Source organism: Sciurus carolinensis, chromosome 4, assembly GCF_902686445.1.
Source record: "Sciurus carolinensis chromosome 4, mSciCar1.2, whole genome shotgun sequence".
Taxonomy (NCBI): Eukaryota; Metazoa; Chordata; class Mammalia; order Rodentia; family Sciuridae; genus Sciurus; species Sciurus carolinensis.
Genome location: NC_062216.1, coordinates 166946677 through 166974573, shown reverse-complemented (window position 1 = coordinate 166974573; position 27897 = coordinate 166946677). Strand labels below are relative to the sequence as shown.

The 27897-nt window shown below is 45.8% G+C and overlaps 1 protein-coding gene across 1 annotated transcript; it reads right to left on the bottom strand.

The window, feature by feature from the left end:
• Positions 1–27801, bottom strand: Eif3l (eukaryotic translation initiation factor 3 subunit L). Its single transcript, XM_047550210.1, has 13 exons — positions 27690–27801; positions 27161–27209; positions 25958–26168; positions 21851–21930; positions 18504–18565; positions 15629–15698; positions 15357–15430; positions 10649–10820; positions 8434–8588; positions 7377–7547; positions 5168–5665; positions 1036–1116; positions 1–201 (listed from the first exon to the last, which is right to left on the bottom strand). The coding sequence occupies exons 1-13, from the start codon at positions 27720–27722 to the stop codon at positions 163–165; spliced, it is 1695 nt and encodes a 564-aa protein (XP_047406166.1). The 5' UTR covers positions 27723–27801; the 3' UTR covers positions 1–162.
• Between the last annotated feature and the right edge of the window lie 96 nt (positions 27802–27897).

Below are 27897 nucleotides of genomic sequence, written 5' to 3'. Positions count from 1 at the left end.
AACTGGCTCCCAAAATCCTTTACTGAGACCTATTTCCAGCATTTCTGTTCTTAATTTGAATGGAGTTCAACTCAGCTGATGACTGATCTGGGTAAAGGCTTCACGGTGACCAAACACACCTACAAAATCAAGAGGCTCCGAATGACCGGAGCACGAGTGTCCTCAGGGTCTCTGTCCCATCTTCTTCAGGGTTCGATTAAGCTAGAAGAAGAAATGCAAAGTTAGACAGGGGTTTCCCAACCCATTCCTGCAGTGTGCACAACCAACGGGACACTCCCAGCTGCCCCTGAGGCCAGGAAGAGGCGTCTCTGGGTGGGTGCCCACCATGTGTGGAAAGTCCCCTTGCCCACTCAACACACCCACACCCTACGCTGCACTGTCCACTTCCTGGACGGGAAAGGGGATGCGCCTGGCTACTCCAGCTGAGCCTCAGGATCCTGGCAGGAAGCCAGTCAGCCCGCTGCCCCAACAGGTGTGCCCCTGACAAGTGGAAGGAAGGTAAAGAGCACAGGGCCCTCTCAGGACCCTGTGGGAGGGGCCCAGCCTCTGCTGGACTCAGCACACCAGCATGCAGTGGCTCCAGTGGTGGCCACAACAGGAGACCCCACACTGCTGTGCTGTTTGGCCTGACCCAAAAGACCTGTCCTAGGGCAAGACGCAGAACGTGAGCAGCCTGTCAGGACAGAGCAGCCTGTCCTCCAGCCTGCAGGAACTGGCCAGACCTGTCTCGGCTGGAGAACACAAGTGGGGAGGGGAGAGGGATGGGCGAGAGCAGGCAGCAAATCCACCCATATTAGGAAATACCAGGGAGGGCGAGCAGAGCGGCAGAGGAGATCTGGGAAGAGATGCCCAGAGAGGGCTGAGGCAGCAGTCCTGTGGGCCCGCCCTGCTCCCCAACCAGCAAGCCAGCGCCGACACGTTAAGGGCCAATCTCAGGCTTTCTTGAAAGCAGACACGAGAAATAAAAACTTAGAAGCTCCCCACCCACTTCCTAGAGGCTGTTCCCAGCCAACAATCCACTCTCTGACCTCTCACCTCTTCAAACTTGTGTATCTGACGGATGAAGAAATCCCCGTAGCGCCTGGCCACCTTGGTGTCTGCAATGTGGATCATGTCCTGTGGGAAAAGGGAGTCGGAGAAGAGCATGGTGGACGGGCAGGCTCACCTACTGCACAGCCACCTGAGAAGGGTGACGAAGCCAAGTGCGAGATAAAACCCAACATTACTTTTCAAAAGCAAGGGTGTGTGTTGGCGGGGGGAGGGGAGGGGTCTAAAGAGCATTACCAGCCAGCTGGCAAGGAACAGTAAAACTTGCAATTAAATTTTTTTATGTGGGGCCTTGAAACCAGGGACACAGTATTCATTTAACTGAACACAGTGTCAGAGCAAAATTCTACCTATAATAACCACATTGCTAATTCTTGGCAGAAGCACCTTATTAAACCATCTGGGTGGCTAGACTAGTTAGGTGGGGTCACTGAGATGACAGAGGGATGTAGCAGGTTACTGATAGTACCCAAGGGCGGTTCGTCGGCACTGAGGAAAGGATGGAAGGTGACTGACAGAATGGCACAGCAGGAGAGGTAGTTTTATTTGATTAGTGAAAGCACGATTTAAAACGACACTGAAAAAGTTCCACTACCAATGTGTTTTTGCTTTTGGAGAGTATGCTCATGTCAGGTTTGGCTAAGTTCTGCCAAAAACCAAGTCATCCAAAAACCATAAAATCTAAATGAAAGTTATTTAGTTTAGCACAACATGAGCTTTAAAAAAACCAAAGGATCCAAACTGAACCAGCAAATCCATAATTAGATATACACTCAAAAAAATTAAAAACGTATGTTCACTGGGTGCAACGCCTATAATCCCAGTGGCTCAGGAGGCTGAAGCAGGAGGATTCCAGGTTCAGAGTCAGCCACAGCAACTTAATGGGGCCCTCAGCATCTTAGTGAGACCCAGTCTCAAAATAAAAAATAAAAATGGGTTGGGGATGTGGCTCAGTGGTTAAGTGCCACTGGGTTCAATTCCTGGTACTAAAAAAAACCAGAAACTATATTCAAACCAGATACAGTATAATCCCAGCTACTAGGGAGACTGAGGCAGGAAGATGGAAATTTAAGGCCAGCTTCAGCCACTTAGTGAGATCCTGTCAATTAACAGATAGGGCTGCATCTCAGTGGTAAAAAGTGTCCCGGGTTCACTCTCCAGTACCCAACCAAAAACCATATGTTCACACAAAAACTTAGGCATGACCATTCATAGCAACATTCTTTTCTTTTTTTTTAGACCCAAAGTTTTGCTGTTGCCCAGGCTGGGACAGAACTCCTGGGCACCAGCAATCTTTCTGCCCAGCTGTGACTACGGCATGTGCCGCTGCACCCAGTTCTGCAGCTCTCTCCTTTGTCGTCGTACCGGGGAGTGAACCCAAAGGCATTCTACCACTGAACTACAACTCTGGACAGGGTCATACCAAGTTGCTGAGATTATAGGCGTGTGCCACAATGCCTGGCTTGTAGCACAATCCTTAATAGCCAAAAAGTAAAACACCTCAGAGTCAACTGAGGAACGGATAAACCAAAGTGTGAAGTATCCCTACAAGGAAATATTCAGCCATAAGAAAGAATAAAATACCGATACATGTTACAGAGTGGAGGAAACTTGAGACTGGGCTCCGGGGAAGCAGCCCAGCAGAGGTCAGATATCACAGACCCAGCCATACAAAGTGTCATGCAGAGGCAATCCAGACAGGAGGTGCGTGTCTTGCTAGGGCTGGGGAAAGGGAAGGGCTGGGAGTGACTGCTAATGGGCAAGGTCTCTTCCAGGGGGCTGGAAATGTTCCGGCATTAGACAGTGGCGATGGCTGCACAGCGCTGTGAGTAAGCCAACAGTCACCAAACGGTGCACGTGACAACAGCGAAGCTTACATCACCCAAGTTATATGTGCAAATTATATTTTAAAGAATAGTCAAAAACTGCTGGGCACAGTGGCACACACCTGTAATCCCAGCAGCATGGGAGGCTGAGGCAGGAAGATTGAGAGTTCAAAGCCAGCCTCAGCAAAAGTGGGGTGCTAAGCAACACAGTGAGACCCTGCCTTTAAATAAAATACAAAAAGGGTAGAGATGTGGCTCAGTGGTTCAGTGTCCCTGAGTTCAATCCCTGGTACCAAAAGAAAAAAGAACAGTAAACCATGTGTAGCAAAAAATAATCATGCACGTGAGACATGGCACCATGAGTTTAAAAAAAAAAAAAAAAAAAGAGTTAAAAGGCTGGGGATGTGGTTCAGATCCCCAGTACAGGGGTGTGTGTGGGTGGGTGTAGTATAAATAGGGTCTTAAAAAGTTTTCATCATACACATATGCTTGTGCATGTACTGTGGTCTTTCCTCGAAGGACATGAAGCAACATAGCAGGGGTTTCCACCATTGTGACAGTTTTCCTTCTTTTCCCAGTGCTACAGAGAGAATCTCCTTGCACACGAGGCAAGTGCTCCACCACTGAGCTAGCATTTCTTGTCCTAATGAGATGTTTTTGTCACCACTGCCGTACAAGGGACTGACCTTAGGGCCTCCAGCATGCTGGGGAGAGCCCTACTGTTGAGCTATACCTCCAGATCCCTACAGAACTTTTACAAAAGAACTGAGCTGTTGGAGCTGTGCACGGTGGTCCTCCTGTAACCCCAGTGGGGAGGTTGAGGCAGGAGGATCACAAGTTCAAAGCCAGGCTTAGAACTATCAAGGCCCTAAGCAACTTAGTGAGACTCTGTCTCAAAAAATAAAAGGGGCTGAAGATGTGGCTCAGTGGCAAAGCATCCCTGTGTTTAACTGCCAGTACCAAAAAAATGATATCAAAATTAAGTCGTTTTGTTTTTCTGTGAGAGTTTTTCCAGATTTCCCAAACACCCTAGACTGCTAGAATTGTTGTGAAGCACTACCTCCCCATTTACACTCAGGAGTGAAGAGAAGAGTTTGCTTGAGCCTGTGTTTGGAGGCTTATGAGAATTAGAGAATTATAAGAATTATAAGAATATTAGGTCAGTGGACTAGGTACCTTTGGTCTCTTCTAGGATAGTCTTAGCCAACATCTCTTGGACACTGTTTCTGCCCCTCCTAGCAACCCCCCCCCCCTTTTTTTTTGGTGGGGTTGAGGGAGGACTCGGGGAGATTGAACCCAGGGCATTTCACCACTGAGCTACTTCCCCAGCCCTTTTTACTTATTTTTTATATTTTGAGATATGGTCTTACTAAATTGCTGAGGCTGGCCTTGAACTTGTGATCCTCCTGTCTCAGTCTCCTAAGTTGTTGGGCACAATACTTATTTAATGTATGTTAGAACTCACTGTGACTTCCATGTTTCTCTCTCTTTTTAAAATATATACTCCTCTCCTACCCTGCCAGTACTGGGGACTAAACCTAGGGGCACTTTACCACTGAGTTATATCCTTGGTCTTATTTATTTTGAGACAGGTTTTCCTAAGTGCCCAGGCTGGCACTGAACCTGCAATTCTCCTGCCTCCGCCTCCTAAATTGACCTTATGCATTCTTGTTGCAATAGCCCCAAATCACCCAAGGTTCAACACGGATGAACAGACGGCCGTTGATATGGGACTCTCGCACACCGGGCAGTAACCACTGCTGAATCCCAGCTGCACGTAGCCATGATGGAGGGTAATCCTCTCCAAGCCAATGTTGAGCAAAAGAAGCCCGTCACAGAAGCACTCCATGCTGAGTCCATCACACATACACAACGCAGGCAGCACCAGTCTATGATCGCGACAGCGGTCCCCACTCGCAAAGTGCTTCTGCTAGCCCACAGAGGATCCCCTCCTCCTTCCCCACCTTGTCTCTTGCCACAGCTTCCCTTCCTGGGCCACATGGCCACAACGCAGTTGTCCCTCAAACACAAGGGCACGCTCCTGCCCTGGCCCTTTGCTCTCACTGGGCTCTCTGCCCAGAACGCTCTCTGTCAGCTACTCCCTGGCCTGCCGTTCTCTGGGTAACTCCCCGCCGCCGCAAACCTTCCTGAGCACGCGTGTGCCTCGGCCGGCTGCAGCCTCACCTAGTCCTTGGCTATGTCTAACCTGTAAGAGCTGGCCGCAGTGCAACACCTGGTTGGTCACACTGAGAGGAAGAAGAGCGCGCCGAAGGGCTAGCCGGGGACGGCCATACCTTATCGATGTAGAAGTCGACCTCGGAGGCCGACTGGAATTCGCCATCGAGGGCGGAGATGCCGCTGGTCCACACGAGGTTCTTCATCTTGTGTTTGAAGACAAGAAGCTGGATGCGGAACTCCTGCTCGGTGAGGTCCAGGAAGCCGGCCAGCTTGGCCACGGGCATGGTGGTGTAGAGCTTGAGGAAGCTGCGAATGGTGGAGAGCTGGGCCTGCTGCTGGACCTCGTCGGAAAACACCTTCAGCTGCTGCAGGAAGGGCTCTTTGTGGTAACTGGGGTGCACGTTGTCATAGTTGGGCACGACAGGAGACAGGAACTTGGGGCAGGAGTAGCTGAAAAGCTCCTCGTAGACCTGCGGGTCACCTTTCTGCATACGCAGCATCTTGTCCCCGTACTTCTCCCGCAGCTGCAGGTGGATGCTCTCGTCGATCCGCATGGGGTACATGGTGAGTGCGATGGCCAGCAACGCGTGCATCTGCTCATTCTGCTTGTTAATCTGGGGGTGGGGTGGACGTGAGCACAGAGTCACACGAGAGGGACTTCTGAGTCCCCACTGCCTTCTTGGCCCCACTTCCCCGCTAGCTGCTCTCTGCAGAGCTTCCGTTTCTCATGTCATCTTGCACACAACAGTCACTGAACTTCCCCGGCCTCTTCCAGTCCTCCCCCAGCTCTCCTGGGCTTCCATCCCAGGGTCAAGTCCACCTCAGTCATCTCCTGGCCTCCCCACTGGGACTTCTCTCAGCCTCTCCAGTCAGCCCCTTCTCTACCATCCGGGATCAAGCTACTCTCAGTCTCCGTGCCACCCTGAGGCTTCTTCTTTCACCTGGTAATGGGGTGCAGTCTCACCCCAATTCCCACTCCTCGCCTGCCCTGAGCCATCAGCACACTCTAAGACCCTGCCCTTCTGCTCGTGCTCCCCTTCCTATGTAAAGGTCACCTCCCGACCACACGTCCAGAGTCCACCCTCCTCCTTGGTGAACTGCTTGGAGGCAGTATCCACATAGAATTCTTTTTCTTCCCTTTGCTGGGAGTGGACTCAGGGGCTTGTGAACCTAGGACAAGTTCCTCCCTGAGCTACACGCCCGCCCCCTCCAACTCGAATCCTGTTCAAGGGCTGGAGGGTAGGTTAGCGGGAGAGCACTTGCCTAGCAAGACAAACATCGCATGCTCTTACGCACAGGCAGAAGCTACAAGAGTTTACTTTATGGAAGCAGAGGGCAGCACAATAGCCACGAGCCAACAGGAGGAGGAAGGGCAAGAGGAGGTCAAAGAATGGGCACCAAAGCAGGAGGAAGAAGCATCAGTGTTCTAGGTACAGGAGGAGACCTGCAGTTTATAACAGTCTACTTATGTATTTATTTTGGGGCTTCTGGGAATTAACCCAGGGCTTCCTGTATTACAGGAAAAGCACTGTGCCACTGAGTTACATCTCTAGCCCCAATTTATATTTTTTAAACACAAAAAGATTATTTTTCCAACACAAAAAGATAAATATTTAGGAACACACAAATGCAAATTACCCCAATGTGATCACTACAGACTATATATATGTCTTGAATGATCACACTGTGCCTCATAAGTATGCATACTTTTACAGTTGGTGCTATGGTTTGGATGTGAGGAGAAATGATCGGATTGAGAGCCTTAATCCAATCAGTGAATCAATCCCCTTGATGGGGTTAACTGAGTGGTGACTGAAGGCGGTCTAGGAAAGGCGGGTCCCTGGGGGCATGCCTTGAGGGTACATATTTTCCATCTGGCAAGCAGAGTCTCCCTGCTTCCCAATCCTCTTGTGCACGGCTTCCCTCCCCCACATTCTTCCTCCAGCACCTAGAAATGGAGCGGGATGTCTGTGGACCAAGACCTCAGAAACTGTGAGTCCCAAATAACTTTTCCTCCTCTACAATTGTTCTGGTCAGTCTTTCAATCACAGCAGCGAAAAAGCCCACTAAAACAATGGGATTGGGTTGGATTCTCCTCTTTACGTACAACCACAAGAACAGGAAGTTATACTCCAGGTATGTATATGTCAAAATATGCTCTACTGTCATGAGTACAAATAAAAACTAAAGAGAACAAATAAAAACTACAAAATAGACTACAAAAAACAAAGCAAAACACCAACTGGCTTGGAAAAAACATATCCAGTCAGAAGAGACTACCAGGGAGTCAGTCGCCGAAAGGCCACGCACAGAGGCAGCCCTTACCATCTCGTACTTGTACGTGGTCCTCTGGAACATGCTCTTGGTCCTCTGGATGTAGAGGAGGATATTGGCAAAGACCCGGATGGCATCCTGGTAGCGGCGCATCATCAAATATGCAAAACCAACGTAATAGTATGTGGTGACCTGGCACTCTGGCACCCGGGAATACATGCTCTGCAGAAGTGGAAGACAGATTCATGAGGCCCAATTTACTTCACTAGGACCCCAAGGTCAGCAGGGTCCAGTGGCAGCTGGGGTAGAAACATGGAGAACTCCCTCTGCAGGGGCCCTGAACTTTCAGAGGAAGCAGTGGCTCTAGAGTACGAGTTTCTGATAAAGTTACGAGACTTGAGGCCCTCGTCTGCTTAGCTGTGACATGAAGATGGACCAGGGAACCCGTAAAACCTTTTAACTCTAAAACCCTCTTTATCTTGGTTTCTTATTTTTCCTTGCTTTTTAAAATAACTCCTATACAGAAATGGACAGATAGGACAGAAACACATATATGCACACAAACCAAATGCTAAGTAACAAGTACCCATTTTCCCGAGGTCAGGAAAAACTCCACAGCAAATCACATCAATCAATACACCATCTTAGAAGTAAATCTTTTTCCCCCTCACCTGGTACAAAGGATTGTACCCACTCCACAGTTCACTACATCTCCAATCCTTTAAATTCTTAAATTTTGAGACTGTCTTGCAAAGTTGCCCAGGGTGGCCTTGAATTTGCAATCCCAGGGAGCTGGGATTATAGGCGTGCACCACTGTACCCAGCCAGAACTAAACCTTTTGTTAATTCTTTCGTGCTGCTGAATAGTAAAAAGCTTCCATTACCATTTTGCTTGAAAGCAGAATTGAAAGATTGCAGAATACCCCGTGTCACTAACCACCCAAATCACGCAGGTCACTGGAGTGGTTTACACACCTCCACTCACTCTCAATTTTCAAATGGCCTGGGAGAGAGTTCTCTCCTGGAAATGTGTCCTAAGAGACCTGCGTCCGTCTCAAAGCAGACGTTCTGGCTCTGGGAAGCTCGGCTGGCGGTCACGGGCACTTACCTTCTTGTTCAGCTCAATATTCTCCAGCACCTTGATGGCCTGATAGTAATCCCCCAACAGGGAGTGCAGACGCAGAAGGCCCACCAGGCTGAAGTAGCCAAGCATCTTATACAGGGAGTGCCGTCCATACTCGCCAGCCACGCTCTCGGGGTCACCTGAGAGGGAAGATACTATGAATGCTTCAGCAGGGGCAAGTAAGGAAAGGCAAGTCTGTGGTTGGAATGTCACTCAGTAAACTCATCGCCTGTCGCCAGTCTTTAAAGCTTCCATTAACAGGGACTGACTCAGCCTTCGAAGGAGTATAAGCAGCAGCACACCTGGCCTTGAGTTAATCTCAGCTTTACCAACAGCAGCTGGGCGGGTGCAGTTCATTCTGTTTGTTCTTCAACCCAACACACCTGAGAATTCGAGAGGCCTCTCAACTCTCACCCAGGTCCCTCCTTTCAGATAAAGCCAGGCTGCTAATAAGACGCTGCTGCCAGATGATGTGAAGACAACGTCACACAAGCCAGGCAGCCTTGCGCCAGAAGCCACTGAGAGAACTAGTCCCTCTTCATCAGACAGCACCATTTTTAACTGAAAGAATGGCTGACAAACGCAAACTAGGGTTATTTAGATTTGGGTTATTTAGAAGACAGTCTCTCAAATATCAATGAGATAAACCTATCACACTTCAATGAAAACAACTGACAGTGTTTTCTGTCAGTTTAAAATTTGAGCATTTAAGCAAAACTAAAATTCTAAAAGGTAAAATGTGTACCTGGCACCACAAGTTCAGCAGCTTCCACATAAAGACTTGCCTGATGAGGTCAGTGCATAACAAATGTGATTTTTCTCTTTTGGTGCTGGGGATTGAACCCAGGGCCTTGAGCGTGCTAGCATATCTCTACCACTAAGCAACACTACCAGCAAAAAGGGATTTTTTAAAAAAAGATGTGTAATAACATGTGCCAACAATTGTTAAGATTTTTATAACTAAGTATACCAATATTAAGTAAAATAGGACATGGGTAAGACTTATTTAAATTTCAGAACAGACCAATAATTTTTTTTTTTTTTTTGTACTGGGGATTGGATCCAGGGGCAGTCTGCCACTGAGCTACATTCCCAGCCCTTTTTATTTCTTCATTTTGAGACAGGGTCTCATTAAATTGATAAGGCGGGCCTTGGACTTAGAATTCTCTTGCCTTAGCCTGCTGAGTTGCTGGGATGACAGGTGTGCACCACTGTGCCCAGCTATACCAATAACCTTAATCTAACAGTTTCTCACTGCAAATAGTTTATACAAAATTACCACTTGTCAAGTTTCAAAGAGATACATTCTACTTCTGATACAGAGGATGAGAACATGTGTTCGAACTGAAAAGGCTACTGAGACTGAATGCAGAAGCAGGAACAAGACCACTGCTATCTTCTACGAAGTCAGAAATCAAAGAAATGTGCAAAAATGCCATTTTCACTGAAAAAAATTAAGTATGTGGATCTCAGCGTTTCAAGAGTATAAAGTGTTCTTGACACCATAAAGTCTGAGAAATGCTAACATAAACAAAAGCCCTTGGAGAAACAGTAGAAGAATTTACAAATGGACATCTCAATAAGGTGGGTTCAAACCAGGCTGGGTGGCAGATGCCCGTAAAACCAGTCAGAAGGAGACAGGAAAATTCCAATTTTCCTCAGTTGGCCAGCGTGACCAACTGAGCAATACCCTATTTGGAAACAAAATAATTAAAAAAGGGGCGGGAATATAGCTCAGTGGCAGAGTGCGTGCAGCAAGTGGGTCTGAAATGTTAGGCTTAATCTCAAGTCACAAAAAAGACAACTGATTCAGCCAGGCACGGCGGTGAAAGACTGAAATCTCAGCAACTTGGGAAGCTGACAGGCAGGAGGAGGGTCCCAAGTTCAAGGTTGACCTGAGCAACTTAGCAAGGCCTTAAGCATCTTAGACCCTGTATCAAAACCAAAAAAAAAAAGGGGGCCGGAAATTAGCTCAGGGGTAAAGCATCCCTGGGTTAAATGCCCAGTACAAAACAAGGGCTGGTTCAGTCTGTTGGCCAATGACTTGGCAAGCCCAGCATCAACCCCCTGCTCCCGTTCACGCAAACAAGAGCTGCGGCTATTGCCTAAGAGAAGATGGCGCTTCCCATCTTCTAAGAGAAGACGGCAGCACCTGCCCCGTGGGGCAGAGGGCAGGGCTCTCCTCAGCCTGCGCACTCACCTCCGCTTGTGTACACCTCCAGCTGCCGGTTGATGTTGGATTTGTCCACCAGGGAATGAAGGACATTGAGGACACTGTGAACATTCCAGATTTTGGGATTGGAACGAAGGAAGTCGATCTCCTCCTCTGACTTCTTGGCAGTCTTGCAGCGGTACTGACTGAATGACTGAAACTGCAGAGGAAGAAGTGGACCGTCAGGGGCATAAACCCAAGTGATAGTCCATGTGCACACTATTGGTAATGAGGCCAGGTCAGGGCTCTGGACTGTGGGAAGGTGGAAGTGGGCCTGCTGCTTCTCACTCTGAACACCTAGTAACGCTGCTCTTTCTTCTTTTTTTTTGAGATGGGGTCTTGCTGTGTGGCCCAGGCTGGCCTCCCGTTCCTGGACTCAAGCCATCCGCCTGCCGTGGTCCTCCAAGTAGCTGGGAGCACAAGTAAGCACCAACATACCCAGCTTACTGTTGTGGTTTGCCAAAGTCATTTTTTATTAAGCTGTAAATCTTGTTGATATTACTTATTATTACAGTTAAGTAAAAATCTCGAGGACTTGAGGCAATTTGTGAAAAAAAAAAAAAAAAAAAAAAAAAAAAAAAAAATACAACCTGAAGCCACTTACTGCCTCCAAGTCTCACTATCAGCTGACCTGGCTGCCAGAAGCACCACAGATATGTCCGCAGTGGACCTACGCACGTGGGCTGGCCGCCAGAGCCAGAGTTAAGAATGATGGTGTGGAACTGAGCGGGAGGTGTCTGCGTGTCAACCAGCAACTTTCAGTCTGTGTCACCGCTACCAACCAGAGCCTGGCTAACCGTAAGGCACCCACGGGGACACACCACAGGAATTTATCTGGGACAGTGGCTCCAGCAGTCACGCAGAATAGCACTACAGACCTACCTACTCAATTGGAATCTTTTAAATAAAATTCCTAGTTGATTCTGGTGTGCACTGGGCCTGTAAATCAGTGACCCAGAATCTAGGTCCTGGATGACCTAGGATTGCTCTTAAAAAATATTATCTTCCTCTAAAAGTACAGGGCAAAAAGTTTCCAAGTTTATATTAAAGAATAAGCTCCAAGCTGGGTATGGTGGCACATGCCTATAGTTTCAGGAACCAGGGAGGTTGAGGCAGGAGGATCACAAGTTCCAGGCCAGCCTGGGAAACTTAGCAAGACTGGTCTCAAAAATGAAAAAGGCCTGGGGAGGTAAGTCAGTGGTAGAGCACCCAAGTTCAATCTCTAGTACCACACACACACGCACACACAATAAAGATGCAGAGGATTTTAAGGAATTCTCATTTATCAAGAAGGAAAAACCAATTCAAGAGAAAAAAAGCCAAGACTATTGATGAGCACATGGAAAGTGCTCAATTTCTTTAGTTATCAGAAAAATACAAATTAAGATTATCACCTCTTTCCCTTTAAATCCTTGCTCTGAAACCCTGTTGGTTATAGTGCATTTTGATACAGTTCTTTGCAAGAGTAATGTGTTACTATTCATTAAACTTTAAAGTGATTACATGTTACCTTTTTGTGTGTATGCAAGAGTGCTGTACTGGACACCACTGAACCTAGGGGCCCTCCACTACTGAGCTACATCCCTAGCCCTTTCTGTTTTTTGAGACAGGGTCTTGCTACGTTACCCAGTCTGGCCTCAAACTTGTGATCCTCCTGCCTGGGCCTCCTGAGGTGCTGGGATTACAAAGTGGGAAGGGCACTGTGCCCAGCACAACGTTCTTCACCTTGACTGTGGTAGAGGATACACAGTCGAATCTCCTCAACTACATACTTATACAGGAGCATTTGTTTTAAATAAATTATACCTCTATAAGCTGGATTTTAAGAACTTAAAAGCAGTCCTTAGAGATATACCATGTATACACAAGGATATTTACGGATTCACTGTAATCGTGGAAACTGACAGTCCTCATGTTCATTACCAGATAGGACACATCCATACTACATACACTGAAGAGGTTGGGATGTGTCTCGGTAGAACAGCACTTGCCTAGCACCCTCCAAGCCTGGGTTTCCATCCCCAGCATGTCAAAAATCAAACAAGGAAAGGCAGGTCTCTATGAAGACAAGTTTAAGCATTCCAAGTCTGCAAATGGCAGAACAGAGCACGATATGACTCATGTCTCCCTGTCCAAGTTCATGGGGTGCCTTTTCTTCCAGACAGTAACTGATGCCTCTGCAAAGGCAAGGCAGACACATCCTGAGACAAACTTCTTATCAGTAGTAAGACACTGATACAGTGCTTAAGTAAAAGAGAATAAATGAAAGGAAGGCCACTCGCCCTCTGTGGCACGCACCTAGCCAGGAGGAACCACACAGAGGCGCTCCCTTCCCTCACTGGAAAGTCTTTGTGGAAACAGCAAGTCCCATATGCCCCTTAACAGGAGAACACCAGCTGAGCCAGAAGAATAAAGCTTATCTTAAGAGGGACAAAGAGACTTGTCGCTCCACAACTCATAACTTGGGTTCAAGCAGAGGATATCTGTTTCTTGGTGAGGCAGTTTTTGCACCTGATTGATCCCCTGCTGTTTACCCCATTTGTCTACTGCGATCACCTGCAGTCAGCCAGCATATCGACTACTTTTTGAGTGCAGATTGCTCACTGTCTGGCGCCTACCATCCGCCATTTGCCTGCCACTTGCCTGTCCATTGCCTGCCTTTCACCTACCCATCACCCACTGCCAGTGGAGCACCAGCTGCCTGCTGTTGCCTGGAAGTTCACTGTCACAGTACCTGCAGGTTTGGTTACACGTGGTTGCCGCCATTTTGAGATAACAGCCATGACTCGTAGGCCCCTGGCTGGACTGACTGAGCCCCGTCTCCAGGATCCCTCAGCCCAACAGATCACTTCCTGCCTCTGGGGCCCTCACATTGACTGACTGCTCCCCACCACCAGGACCCCCAGACCGACTGATTGCACCCCACCTCCAGGATCCCACAACCAGACTGACAACACCCCACCTCCAGGACCTCCAGCCGACCACGCCCACATTCTGAGCTGCAGCTCCCCATTTGCCTACACGTTTGGAAGCCAGAGTGGCCATCTTGGATAATCCTGGAAGCTGTATCTCCCATCTTTAGGTGGGGCAAATCCCATCCTGAGGGACTGGGGAGGTAGCTCAGTCGGTAGAGTGCTTGCCTTGCAAGCTCAAGGCCCTGGGTTCGATCCCCAGCACCCAAAAAAAAAAAATCCCATCCTGAGACGCCTGCTAGAGACTGGAAGTTCATTGTCAGGTACCTCTCATACATCAGGCTACTGAAGACTGGGAGGTTTGAATACTATATGACTGTTATAGTGTAGATTTTCACCAGTCATTGGAATTACAGGTGTGTATCACAATGCCCAGCAAATAATCATCTTTATTAAGATACCAATTTCTCTTGAAGTACCTAGAAAGAGGCACACTGTCTCAATAAAACATGGAAAACTGGGTGCAATGGTGCACACCTACAATTCCAGTGACTTGGGAGGTTGAGGCGGGAGGACTGTCAAGTTCAAGACTAGCCTGGACAAGTTAGTGAGACTCTGTCTCAAAATGAAAAATAAAAAGGGTGTAGCTGTGTGTTAGAGCACCCCTGGGTTCCATCCCCAGTACCACAAAAGCAAACAAACAAAAAAACAACAAAAACTTACAGGGAGAAAGAATTTTTCCAAATCCCATTACACACATACATACACATACACACACACACACACACACACACACACACACACACTGGTGGTTGAACTCAGGGGCATTTGACCACTAAGTCACACCCCCAGCCCTATTTTATTTTTTATTTAGAGATAGGGTCTCACTGAGTTGCTTTGAGCCTTGCTAAATTGCTGAGGCTGGCTTTGAACTCGAGATCCTGCCTTAGCCTCCCAAGCTGCTGGGATTATAGGTGTACACCACTGCACTGGACCCACTATAGTTTTTAAAGACTGGGCAAATTAAAAGAAGATGGAAGAGAACGATGTTATTGACCATCATCATTAATATCATATGTAATATCCCAGGAATCTTCCCGACAATCCCTATTCTGGAGATGAGGAAACAGTGTGGCCAAGCAATGTGCCCAACCTTCAAGGCCAGCAGAGAGCAACAGTGAACTTTTAACCTCCAGGCTATGCAGCCACTGTATGTGCACCTGGCAGGTTCTCAGTGGAACCTCAAAGTCAGCACCTGAGGCACCTCCCTGTGGATAAAATGTGCTACTGCATTCTGACCTAGCCTACACCCAAACAAACACCACCACAATCTAGATACCCAACACTTCTGTTTTCATGTTTGCTTTGTAGGCAAGGAAAGCGAGACTCAGAAAGCTCAAATAAAATGTCACTGTTACAGAGATACCCAGTGGCAACCCCCCAGATGGGAACCTACTTCCACATGGCTAAAAAGTCTGACACCAGTGTGCTGGGCAGATCACCTCAGGTCAGGCCAGATCTTGGTTAAAGTCAGGACCTCAATTCTCTTGAGTTCCAAGTTCACGGTGGGATGGCTTAGGCTTCACTGTTCTCTTCAGAAAGCCACCTGATCAGGGTGTCCACTGCCATAGGGTATTTTACACTGCAACAGGAATATTTTTACACCATGTTCTTCCTTTCCTTTTTTTTTTTTTTTTTTTTTTTTTTTAAAAACAACACAAAGTTCACAGTTGCTCCCTGCTAGAGCCCGTTGTTTCAAATTAAGGTTGAAGCTAACCAGATACCTGGTAGATGAACTCGTCGATGATATCCCAGAGCCACTGGTTGGGTAGTTCAAGGGGGGCAGGCCCATCAGCATCTGTACAGACCAGAGAAGTCAGATTCAAGGCAATGACTTCGCACCCTTGTATGGTTGCAGAATATTCTGTATTATTTCTCTCCCCTAAGGACTAAGTCTTCTAAGACCACCCCTCTTTCCACCAGGACATTAAAAATTGTGCTAAAAAGAGCTGGAGGCCCTCTTCATAATCTCACCCCTTGGCCAAATTTGACTTACTAAGAATGTAGTTGAAGAGATTGCAGTAGTTGTAATAGGATTCAAACCTCTGCTCTAAGGAGGGTCCCCCCTGTAAAGAGAACAGACATCAGGACAGATACTTACATGTTTTATTCAAGGTCTACCATGATGGCTGAGAACAAACACACAAGAACTTCTGTCTGCCTTCCACTTAGTATGCAAAAATGCTCAAGGGAAAGCGAAGACAGTGAGTGTATAGGGCACTGAACACCGGACCACAGGCCAGGTGTTTCAGGAAAAACACGGCACCTGAAGTTAACAGTCAGAGAACAGGCTACACCGGGCACAGTGGACTACAGAGGGCCAAGAATGGAAAGGCCTATCAGTGCCAAGCACAAGAGGCTGGGCCAGCAGGTCAGCAAATCCACCCCACCCCTATACTTTATAAGAGAAGTTTTAGTGGAACACAGCTTCCATACTGTGTGTGTGTGTGTGTTAGCAGGGACTGAACCCAAGGGTGCTTCACCTCTGAGCTATAACCCAGTCCTTGAGACAGGGTCTAAGATGCTGACCTGGAACTTGTGCTCCTCCGGCCTCAGCCTCCTGGGTGGCTGTGATTCCAGGCATGTGCCACTACACCTGGCTACATATTGGTTATGACTGCTACAAAGGTGTAGCTGAGCAGATTAAACACAGCCATTGTGGCCACTGTGACCCTTCAGAGAAGGTTGCTAACCCTTGATTTAGACTTTTGTCGCTGGCAACTGAAGACCACCAACAATTTCTGGGCTAAAGACCCACACAGTGAACAACATATTCATGGTGGAGCAGAGAACTGCCTTGAAGTCCTATCCCCTACCACCTTTTCTTAAAAAAAATTTTTTTTTGGTTGTTCATGGATCATTATTTTATTTATTTATATTCGGTGCTGAGAACTGAAGCCAGTACCTCACACATGCTAGACTAGAGCTCTACCATTGAGCCACAACCCCAGCCCTTATCCCCACCACTTTCTAACTGTGGGTTCTGAGAAGGTGGGTTTTTGTTTTGTTAGTGGTACTGGGGATTGAGCCTGGGGGTGCTTTACCACTGACACGCATCCCCAGCCTTATTTTGAGAAGGAGTCTAAGTTGCTGAGGATCTCACTGAATTGCTGAGGCTAATCTGAAACTTGAAATCCTGCCTCAGCCTCCCAAGTTGTGTACCACCACACCCTACTGACAAGTAAACACACAAAAAAGGTTGTGGCTAATCTCTGCAAAGCACAACAAAAGACCGTGGCTAGTCACTTCAATCAAAATGGTGCACTTGAAGCTGGGCACAGTAGCGCACCTAAAATCCCAGCTACTCAGGAGGCAGAGGAAGGAGGATTTCCTGTGCAAGACCAGCCTAGAAAATAGACTGAGACCATCTCAATATAAAAAGAGGCCTGGAGTTGTGGTTCAGTGGTAATACACTTGCCGAACACATGTGAGGTACTGAGTTCGGTCCTCAGCACCACATAAAAATAAAGGTATTGTGTCCTTCTACCACTAAAAAATATTAAATATGTATGGGGGGGGGCGCTGGGGCAGGACTCACTGGTGAAGTACCCCTGGGTTCAATTCCTAGCACTCCCCCCCCCCCAAAAAAAAGCACCTCATACAACAAATGCTTTTCTGTGACATCCCTCCCCTGAGAAAAAAGCAAGAGACCTCAAATAAGCCACCACCATGATGTGCTAGTGCTGAGTGCTCTCAAGTGCCATAGAGCAAGGCTGGGAGCCAGGGAGGCAGGAAATGAAACTGGCAAGAAGTCAAGGGCCAGAGGTGGCGGAACCATGGCTCAAAAGCGAGATTTTCTTCTAAGTGTTATGGGAAGTCACAGTAGGATTGTGACACCTGACAGGTTTCATTTCAAAAGGATCACGCTGGTTTCTAAGCTGAGAATAAACTTAAGAGGGCAAGGGCAGAAAGTGACTATTGCAGTATATCAGGCAAGAGATAAGGACCTGACCCAGGGAAGCAGAGAGGCGGAGGAAGAGTGTGCTGAAGACAGCTGAAGAGCCTGTGCTGCACGGTGGACGTCAGGTCAGAGCTGTCAAGAGTGACGCCAACGTCCTCAGTCTAACTGGACAAATGAGTTTAAAGGGAAAGTAAGAGTTTAGTCTTGGGAGTAACGAGCTGGAGACGGCTATCCAACAGCCAAGCAGAGGTGCTGAGTAGCCAGCTGCTCACAACTCTCGATTTCAGAGGAGAGACCAGCAAACAAGAGAAATCTTTTAAAGTCATCAATATGTATGACAACCAAGAGACGTGGGACACTCTAAAACTCGGAAATCAGGAAGAACAGAATCCACCAAGTGCCCAAAGCTGGGGCAGTGTGTAGAACACTGTTCCAAGATGTGCCTAGGTTCTAGAAGTTTTGTCACGTATCAGTTTCATAAATCTGAAAACAAGTAACCCCTTTTGCACTTCTCTCACCAGCCTGGAAAGTCCACTGAGGATTAGAGATGTGTAGATTTGTGCCAAGTACCTAGCTAGCACTGTGCCTCGCACACACTGATCCTGTTATATACACTTCAGACGGAAGGGAGACTCAGCAGAGGCACCCCAAGGAGAGGGAGCAGAAGGTACCTGGAAACACCCTATGAGAACGGCAGCTGGTAACCCAGTGCATGGGGATCAGTGCCCTATCAGAGAACTGTGGGCAGGGAGAAGTAAATAGGACAGAGAGACTGCATGGTGTTAGTCTGTCTGCAACAGTACCCAGAATTCTGGGCTAAATCATTTCCTTCCACCATATCCTCAAAGAAAGATCAGAAAACATGCCAACTGCTTTTAGATAGAGACCAATATAAACTAGTGACTATTTTCTAAGGATGAAAATGACACAAGGTTAAAACAAAACTGCTTATAACACTTAAAATACTCACACTGACTTTGGCATATATATGCCGGTAGTATAATTCTTTGTACAAAATCAGGAAAACAGCATCTGAAAGAGATGGCAGAAGAGTGCTTTAATAGTCTACAAAATAGGAGGTGGTACTGCCTCTATGGTCTGTGGAGGCCGGGCTGGCGGCGCTGCTTCCCGACCTGCTGGTCTTCAGGAAGCCCTGGGGATCGAAACCCGAGCTCACCACTGCCCACGGCGTCCTCGTGATGGGTTTTAGAGCATTAATGGACAGGTTCAGCATGATGTACAAGTCGGAACATGACATGGACAAACTGGCCCACATCTTCAGTTATTACCTTAGTGACATCATGGAGCATGAGTGATCATTATGTGCTCTGTTTTGGAGGAGATATCCTAAGTATCACAGGGAATGTACTCCTGGCACTCTGGACAGTGGAGAAAAATCAACTGAGTGACATCATTACCCTGGTGGCAAAATGCAGTCTAGAGCTACAGGAGAAATTTGGGATCTACCACACCAGAGAAGGCCAGGATCTGCGGCTAAAGATAGGTAGTAATTCTTAAAAGAGTGACCCAGTTGAAAAAAGAAAGAACAATCTAAAAGTTTCAAAAGATAAATGACAAACTGAGAAAAAAATATTTATAACATATAGACAAAGGGTAAATTTCTCTAATATTGAAAGAGTACCTGGAAATTGAAACTAACGAGAGAAAAATGGGCAAAGACATGAATAAATGCTGCATAGACAAAAGACATGTATATAAATCTGTATAAAAAAATGATCCTCTTCATTTGTTGTAAGAAAAATGCCAGTTGAAAATACACTGAGATACTCTTTCTTACCTGTAGATAGACAAAAATTCAATGCTGGAAAACACCAGTTCTTGGCAAGATATAAGGAATGACTGCTGTCATACTGGTGGAATGAAAAATGGTCAACTTCTATGGAAGGTGATTTGATAATCTTTATAGAGAGAAAAAGTGCATGGTTTAACCCAACAATTCCACTTCTGAACATTTATCCCATAGGTATACCTGCATGTGTGAAATGTTGTATGTACAAGGTTATTAACTGCAATATGGTTTGTAATAAAAGATTGAAAACAGCCTATAGGGAACTGATTAAATAAATGTCTATAGTGACATTCTCTGCAACTTTTAAAAACACATTCATTACAAACAATTTTCTCGTGTCCCTCTGTACACTCTTTCTCCCACCATTCCCCTCCTATATCCCAAGCAAACACCGATCTCCTTTCTGTTGCTAGATATTATTTTGCTTCTTAAAAAGAATGTTATAGGTATGAGCAAGTAGTTCAACACATGTGAAATCATGGGTTCAATTCCCAACACTGAGGGGAAAAAAAAAAAGAATGCTATATAACAAGTAGAATCATACCATATGTACTTTTTGGCTATTTTTGTTCGGCATAATTAAGAGTTTCATCAATTTTATAGAGTGTATCAATAGTTAATTCCTTTTTTGTATGGCTATATTATACTACAGTTCGTTTATCTACTAATTTATGGATGGACACTCACACAGTTGTCAGTTTTTGGCTGCTACAAATAAAGCTATTATGAACATCTGTGTACACACACATAACAAATCTACAGTTTTAACCTTTTAGATTTCAGAGACTAAACAACTTCTAAACTCTCATGCTGGGGCTGAGGGTATAGCTCAGTGGTAGAGCTCTTGCCGAGCACGAGTGAGACCCTGGGATCAAACCCCAGTACCACCAAAGAGGGAAAAAGTACATGGATGACAAAATTCTAATTTCTTTTGGAGTTATTTCCTCCATTATTTAGACATCTGCTATTCTGTGTTGTTTAAATAAACCAGCAAATAACAATAACAGCCACATAGAGTAATATAATATTATCAAAATTACACACACCGTATTTGTATCTTTGATTTAGAAATTGCTATTTAAAGGAACGAGTCTTATTGATATGATGCAGTCACTAAAAAGAAAGAAAAAAAAACTTGGAAGGTCGAAGCAAGAGGATTGCCAAGTTCAAAGCCAGCCTCAGCAACTTAGTGAGATCCTGTCTTGAAATAAAACAAAAAGACCAGCTGGGGTTGTGGCTCAGTGGTAGAGTGCTTGCCTAGATTGTGTGAGGCACTGGTTCGATTCTCAGCACCACATAGAAATAACTGAATAAAATAAAGGTCCATCAACAACTAAAATATATATATATTTTAACCAAAACAAAACAAAACAAAAAGGACTGGTAATGTGGCTCAGTAGTCAAGTACCCCTGGGTTCAACCCCTGGTAAGGGGAAAAAAAAAAAAAAAAAAAAAGACTGGGAATGTGACTCAGTGGTAGAGAACCCCTGGGTTCAATCCCCAAGGAAGGAAAGGAGGGAAGGAGAGAGAAGCAGCTTTTTAAGGAACAAAGCTTCAGCAGAGTTAACAGAGGCCCACAACTATGCTTAGTAAAAATTGCTCCTAAGGCTGGCCTCTGGGAACCTAGGTTTCAGGAAGGTTTCCACCAAGCCCTAGCAGATAAGGGTAGTCTGTGGTCCCTAAACTGTCAGGCAAGCAAGTGGGAAGCCTTCCTTATTTAGCAGAATCCAAACTAGGTTGAGCCATGTAACAGAGGCCTGGTTTCTAGGATCTGCCAGGAAGTATGTGGTGCTGCATGGAAGTGGTTCCCTGTCTCCTTCTGGAATTCCCCCTCCCCCCAAGAGGATGGCTCCCCTAACTCCACCCTATCCTGTCCATCTCAGAAGAAGCTCCTCCCAGTCCTTGCCCCCTTTTACCACCATATTATAAACGAAGGAGAGTTGGGCGATTTGTGATTGTAAAGAAGTTAGGGTAGTATGGCCAGACCCGTCACACCCTCTCTCATAAAAAGAGTACTGGCTCTTGTGTGTTCATCAAGTAGGTAAGTTTTTCGGGTAATAGAAAAACCGCCAACATCCTCCTCCGGCAGTGAACCCTCTCCTCCTCCACGCAGGACGTGGCAGGGAGGACCCGACACAAAAATAAGGTTTATGATGAACACCTGCTTTCCTTCAAGGAGTCTGGAAATCTACTACAGGCGAAGGGCACCTACATGACCAGGTTCTGGTAAAATTTCTGGATACTGAGTCTCTAATGAGCTTCCCTGATGGACAACGTTTCATATGTCGTCACAATTTGTTGCTGGAGGAATTGAGTCCCACGTGACTCTATTCCCTCTTAAATCATACAGCCTCCTTTCCACAAGTAATTTAACTAACAACTTATCACATAATAGGTCGTAGGGAAACAAAATGAGGAAAAAAGGCACAAACCTTCATGAGCTTTGCCTAATGATCCCAGCCACAGCACCCCATTCAGCACACAAGACACAAAAAGCTCACACCTACCGTTGCCAACCTGTGGAGCAATAGCTTCAGCCTCAGGCCAAGGTGTATTCTTGAAGAATCTTTCAGTCAGCTTGGTCCAGCTGAAAACGAAGCAGAAAAATTCTAGAACTCCCAAGTAGGAAGGGCCTGAGAGAGCCAATCCTCACATTTTACAGATCAGAGCCCAGGCTCAGGGAATATGGCACAGAAACAGCTAGAGTCCTCCCAGTCTACCACTTTCCTTAACCCACTCAGCTCTTTGCACAACCCTTAATACAGCTTAAGGTTCCCTATCTGGAAATTCAAATGCTCCAAAATCCAAAACCTTCTGAGCACTAATGTGACTCCATACTGAAAAATCCCACACCTGACCTGACCTCACATAAGGTGACAGTCAAAATGCCGACACAGGGCTGGGCACGTGGCCGAGTGGTAAAGTGCAAGCCTTGCATGTGTGAAGCCCCAAGTTCAATCCCCAGTGTGCAAACACACACATGCACGTGCAACACACACAAAGAAACTGAAACTAAAAACACAAGCATACTGATCTTTTTCCTTTCTTCTGTCTGTCCTACACACTTTTCTCTATCCTCCTGGCTTTCCACTCTCTCTAGCGCACACCCCTTTCTTTTCCTTTCTCTTTTCCTCTCATTTTCTCTCTTACGCTGCAGGGAGACACTGTTTGCTTAATAAATTCCCTTATGTGGAAAAAAAAAAAAAACACAAGCATACTAAAATTATTATGTAAAGTTACCTTCAGGCTATGTGTAAATGAAACATGAATGATGTTTAGACTTGGGTCCCATCCCTAAGATAAATCATTAAGTAATGCCGACATTCCACAATCTGAAATCCAAAACGCTTACGGTCTTTAAGCATTTTGGTTAAGGGATATTCAATTTGTACACTCCTTTTACATCAGTTAGTTCGGCACCCACAAAACTTTCAGGGTCACCTCCCACTTCTGGATCGCAAACAGTAACCACATTTCATTGTCTGCCATTCCTGGCATGAGAACTGCTTTTTCGTCTCGCTACTCCTGTCCCTGTGTACAATTTCCATCTCCTACAGTTACTGTGACCCTTTTCAAACTTGGAAGCCAATCAGTCTCTTGTAGTCTGATGCCCACGATACCAGCACGCTGCTCCTACACGAGTCTACAGGAGACCACTATTCCACCTCCCTCTCTTAAAACCCTCAGAAGCTATCTGAACTTCCCCCTTCCGAGTCCTGCCTCTCCTCCTCTGGCTCTTTCAGTCTGTCATACGAACACACTCAAGTCCCCCATCAAAACAAAGAACAAAACAGCTGTCCAATCAGTTCTTCTCACCCTATTGCCATCTGGCTGCTGTCTCCACATTCTGTTGAAAGTGGCCTTGCTAAAATTACCAAGGAACCTCTAAGTTACCAAATTCAACAGGCTCCTTTCTCTCTCTCTCTCTCTCTCTCCTTTTTTTTTTTTTGGAGACAGGGTCCCTCTAAGTTGCAAGGCTGGCCTCAACTTTGCAATCCTCCTGCCTTGGCCATCTGAACCCCTGGATTACAGCCCGCACCACACACAGCTCCGTTCCCACCTTAATCTCACTACAGCACTGAACATCTCTTCTTTTTCCTTGTGTGTTTGGTAATGTGAATTAAATCTAGAGGACTCTACCATTGAGCTATAGCCCCAGCACTTTTTTCTTTTAAGACAGGATCTTGCTAAGTTGCTGAGGCTGGCTTTGAACTTGTCATCCTCCTGCCTCAACCTCCCAGACAGCTAGGATTATAGAGATGTACCACTGTGCCTGGTCTAGAACTGAACATGTATTGACCATTGCCACCTTCAAAGTCTCCTCCTATGATGTGGTTCCTGTGACACTTCTCTGTTGATTTACTTCTACTGGCTCCTCCTTTTTTTTGTACTGGGAACTGAACCCAGGTTTTACCACTAAGCTGCATTCACAATCCTTTTCATTTTGAGACAGGCTCTCACCATGTTGATGTTTGCCTGGAACTTGCTATCCTCCTGTTACACGTTGCTGGGCTTACATGTGTGCCACCGAGCCTGCACACGCACGCCCCTCAATGAATGCACTTCCCAAGGAACCAGCCATTCTTCTCACTACATTCTCCTAAGGAAAGGTATGCCACACACTCAGCTTCAACAACCATCTACATCTGTCTAACTGCCCAGTACAGTAGCTACTAGCTATGTGTGGCTATTGTGCCTGAAGAACTGAATTTTTAATTTCAGCTAGTTTTAATTTATTTATTTATTTATTTATTTTTTTTTGGTGGTGCTGGGCATCAAACCCAGGGCCTCATGCTTGCAAGGCAAGCACTGTACTGACTGAGCTATCTCCCCAGCCCTTTAATTTAAATTTAAAAACTAACAGTTAACTTGGTTACTGGAAAATTTCTAGATATATTTGGACTGACTTCAGTATGTGAATCTACTTTTCCAATTCTTAAGTTTAGTGAAATTTAAATATAGACAAAGTATTTCTGATGTATGCAAATCAAGATGTACTACACATGTAAAACACACACGAGACATAGAATACTTAGTCCAAAAAAAGAATAGGGCTGGGGCTGTAGCTCAGTGGCAGAGCGCTTGCCTGGCATGTATGAGGCCCTGGGTTCAATCCTCAGCACCACACATAAATAAATAAATAAAATAAAGCTATTGTGTTCATCTACAGCAAAAAATATTAAAAAAAAAAAAAGAAGAATCATCGCATTAGTTTTTGAATACTGGGCTGACAGCATAGCTAAGTGGTAGAGTGCTTGCCCAGCATGCTTGAGTTACTGAGTTTGATCCCCAGCACTACAAATAAAAAAAATTTTTTTTTAATTCTGGTTATGTAAGAAAACAACATTTTAGATAAATTTTCACCTCTCTCTCTCTCTTTTTTTTTTTTTTTGCAGTACTGCAGATAGAACCCAGGGAGACTCCACCACTGAGCTGGATCCCCAGTCCTTTTTATTTTGAGAAGGATCTTGCTAAGTTTCCCAGGGTAGCCTCAAACTTGTAATCTTCTTGCTTCAAACATCCAAGTAATGGGCTGGAGTTGTGGCTCAGTGGTAGAGCACTTGCCTAGCATATGTGAAGCATTGGGTTCAATTCTCAGCACCACATAAAAAATAAACAAATAAAATAAAGGTACTGTGTCCATCTATAATTAAAAAAAATATTTAAAACACACACACACAAACAGCTGTGATTGCAGATGTGTGCCAACACTCCTGGCTTTGCTCCTCACTTTAAAAAAAAATATAGCTGCTGAAAAAATTAAAAAATGGCAGAGTACACGCCTTGTACATTTGAGGCACTGGGTTCAATCCTTAGCACTGCATAAAAATAAAACAAAATAAAGGCATTCTGTCCATTGACAACTACAAAAAAAATTTGTTTAAATGATTTATGTGGCTGGCAACATATTTCTATTGAACACACTATGCACTTCTAATAAGAAAAACCCAGAGAACGAGGAAACAGATCAGAAGTCAACTTGGATTCATTGATCCAATCAGTCTCTGGCTATTTGCATTCCTGTCCATCATTCCAGGACTTGTTTCTTTCCTTAGTGAAGTCTTTCCTGACTATCTCTTCCCTGATTGACCTGTCTTGTCTCTACTTTATATAAGCACAGTCCCCTCAAAACTACTTCATAGCTTGGTTTATCTGTGTATCCGATGAAAGGTTGCATAGTCTAGAAATTAGGCTCTGGTGTTAAGACTATGCAGGTTCAAAACTCAGCATGTCCACTGAATTAGCAACATAACTTATTTCTTTACTGTTTCCTCAACTATAAAATGAGAAAAACCATACTATCCACCTCATGGGATTATTGTGACAGGTAAATTAGTGAATACAGAAAAAGCACTTTGAACATTGCTCAATCTACGCTGATAATTATGCAGATGTTATTATAACTATTAGTAATGATATTATTTTATGTCATCTAGAAGCTTCTGGGGAGACCAAGTCTAACCGAGTAACATGTCTCCAGCCCCAAAGAATCACAAAGACCCCTCCCAAGCCCTCTTTATAGAAAAATGACTATAGATTCCCCTTTTTTGTAGGAGCTGGACCAATAGACTAGTCTCTCCCAGAAAGAGGCCATTTCAGCCAGTGGCCCATACCTGTTCTCATAGATGTCCTGGATCTCATACACCTTCTGGTCAATGACATCGCTGGAAACACGACTGGCCTGAAGCTCGTACACCTTCTGGTCAATCAAATCCGAGACAGTTTTGTGGAAATACTGGATGAAGTTTTTGATCACTTCAGGGATCACCTGATAGGTCTGCTGTTCATACTGACGTTCGTAAGCAAGGTCCTGCTTTGGATCCCCTACGGGTTGGACACAATCAACTTTTCAGAGCACTTTCAAATTCATGTCACGCACACAAGGGCAAGACCACCCTACAAAGTCAAGTCTATAAAAACCAGTATAATTTCCTTTAAAACACAGACACAAAACTGCCAAATCACTTCCACTCTCATTGCCCTTTAAAATTACCAGTATTAAAATAACAATGTAAAGTTACTTCTTATGTATTTTGTCTCCTAAAATCTAAAAAGGTTTTAAGGTAAAGAAACTTCCATCTTGTACACAGATGTACTTGTATGCAGAAGAGTAGTGTGTGATGGGGGAGAGGGGAGACACTGGGAAGTGATAATAGGTACTTAATATTTTTTGAATGAATAACTGTCACCTCTAACTAAATGACTTGCAGCAAGTTACTAACCTCTCTCTGCTCAGTTTGTCATCTTTAGGAGACAAACTGAGCACATATTAATGCACATGCTTTATAGAACTGTCCCAAGGATTAAATGAAATACTGCACATTAAGTATAAAACATAACACTAAGTTAAGCCAAGTCACTACAACATTTCAGGAAACTTCAAAAGCCTCCTCAAAAGATTTAATTTGGGCTTAGTTTGAATCACTTAAAATTTTCATACCACAATTTTCTTCTTTGGGGCTGTTGGTACAGATCAGTGGTACAGTGTGTGCTTAGCATGCACAAGGACCTGGGTTCAACCCCAGCACCAAAACAAACAAAACCCCAAATGATTTTTTTCAGCTAATAAGTAAATCAACAAGGAAACCACAGCTACGACAGTAATCCTTTTCTTCGGAGACTGATACGGAACCCAAAAAAAGGGCTTATTTATTAGGTTCTCCACATTCCATCCCACGGAGGGCTAATGACTGACTCCATACCTGGACATCAAAAAGCACTTTTTAACAGGTGTCTGTCAGTGCTGGTTCTGAGACACTCAAAAGGGTGCCAATCCCTAGTAGAACTGAGCTAGCCAGACACACCTGTGGCCTCACCTGTGTGCATATCATAGTCTCCGGGGTAAGCATAGGGATCATAAGCAGCCTGTGAGGAAAGAGACAGGACGGTCACCCACTGGTGAACCCAAATGCTCGCCAAAACAGGCTAAAGGTACAAAGGCAGATAAGACAGGACACAATCCCTACTTTCCAAGAATTCACACGCCTGCGAGAAATGGGAGAAGTAACCGACTGCGGGTGCGAAGGTGGAGCAAAGCGCCAGGGCGTGGGAATCGGGGGGCTCAGAGCAGATGGAGCCCGAGAGCTCGGCTGGAAACAGCACCCCTTAACCCGCCCGGTCTTGGGACTGAAGGCCAAGCGGATCGGGCACGCGAAACCGGCGGGCATGAACACATCGATGAAGGGCCGGGCGCTGGGGCAGCAGCACGAGGGCCGCGCCGGGAGGCAGCCAGCGATGGTGGCCGTCCGCGCAGACTCCCAGGGAGGCCCAGACACCGTCCCCTCCCCGGGCACCCGGAGAGCCCTGCCCCTGTCGCCAAACCCGCCGCGTTTTCGACCACGTTACCTCAGACTCATAGTCATCGGTTGGGTAGGACATGACTGCGGCGCTCTCCACTACCACAGGAAAGAGCGAAAGGAGCGGTCCGCGCCTGCTTCTCCAAGGCCGGAAGTCAGGCCGAGCTCGCGACGCCCGGAAACCGGAAGTGCCTCCGAGCCAGCGGCACATTGAGGCAGCCATGATAAGAAGGTGGAAGACTTAAAAAAAGTCACCT

Excerpts from the sequence above, each read along its gene's own strand:
- Eif3l (XM_047550210.1), bottom strand. The coding sequence starts at position 27,722 with ATGTCCTACCCAACCGATGACTATGAGTCTGAG. Across the intron at positions 15,699-18,503 it reads ATATATATGCCAAAGTCAGT|GGGGGACCCTCCTTAGAGCA; the intron begins GTGAGTATTTTA and ends TTCTCTTTACAG. Across the intron at positions 10,821-15,356 it reads TCGACGAGTTCATCTACCAG|TTTCAGTCATTCAGTCAGTA; the intron begins GTATCTGGTTAG and ends CTTCCTCTGCAG.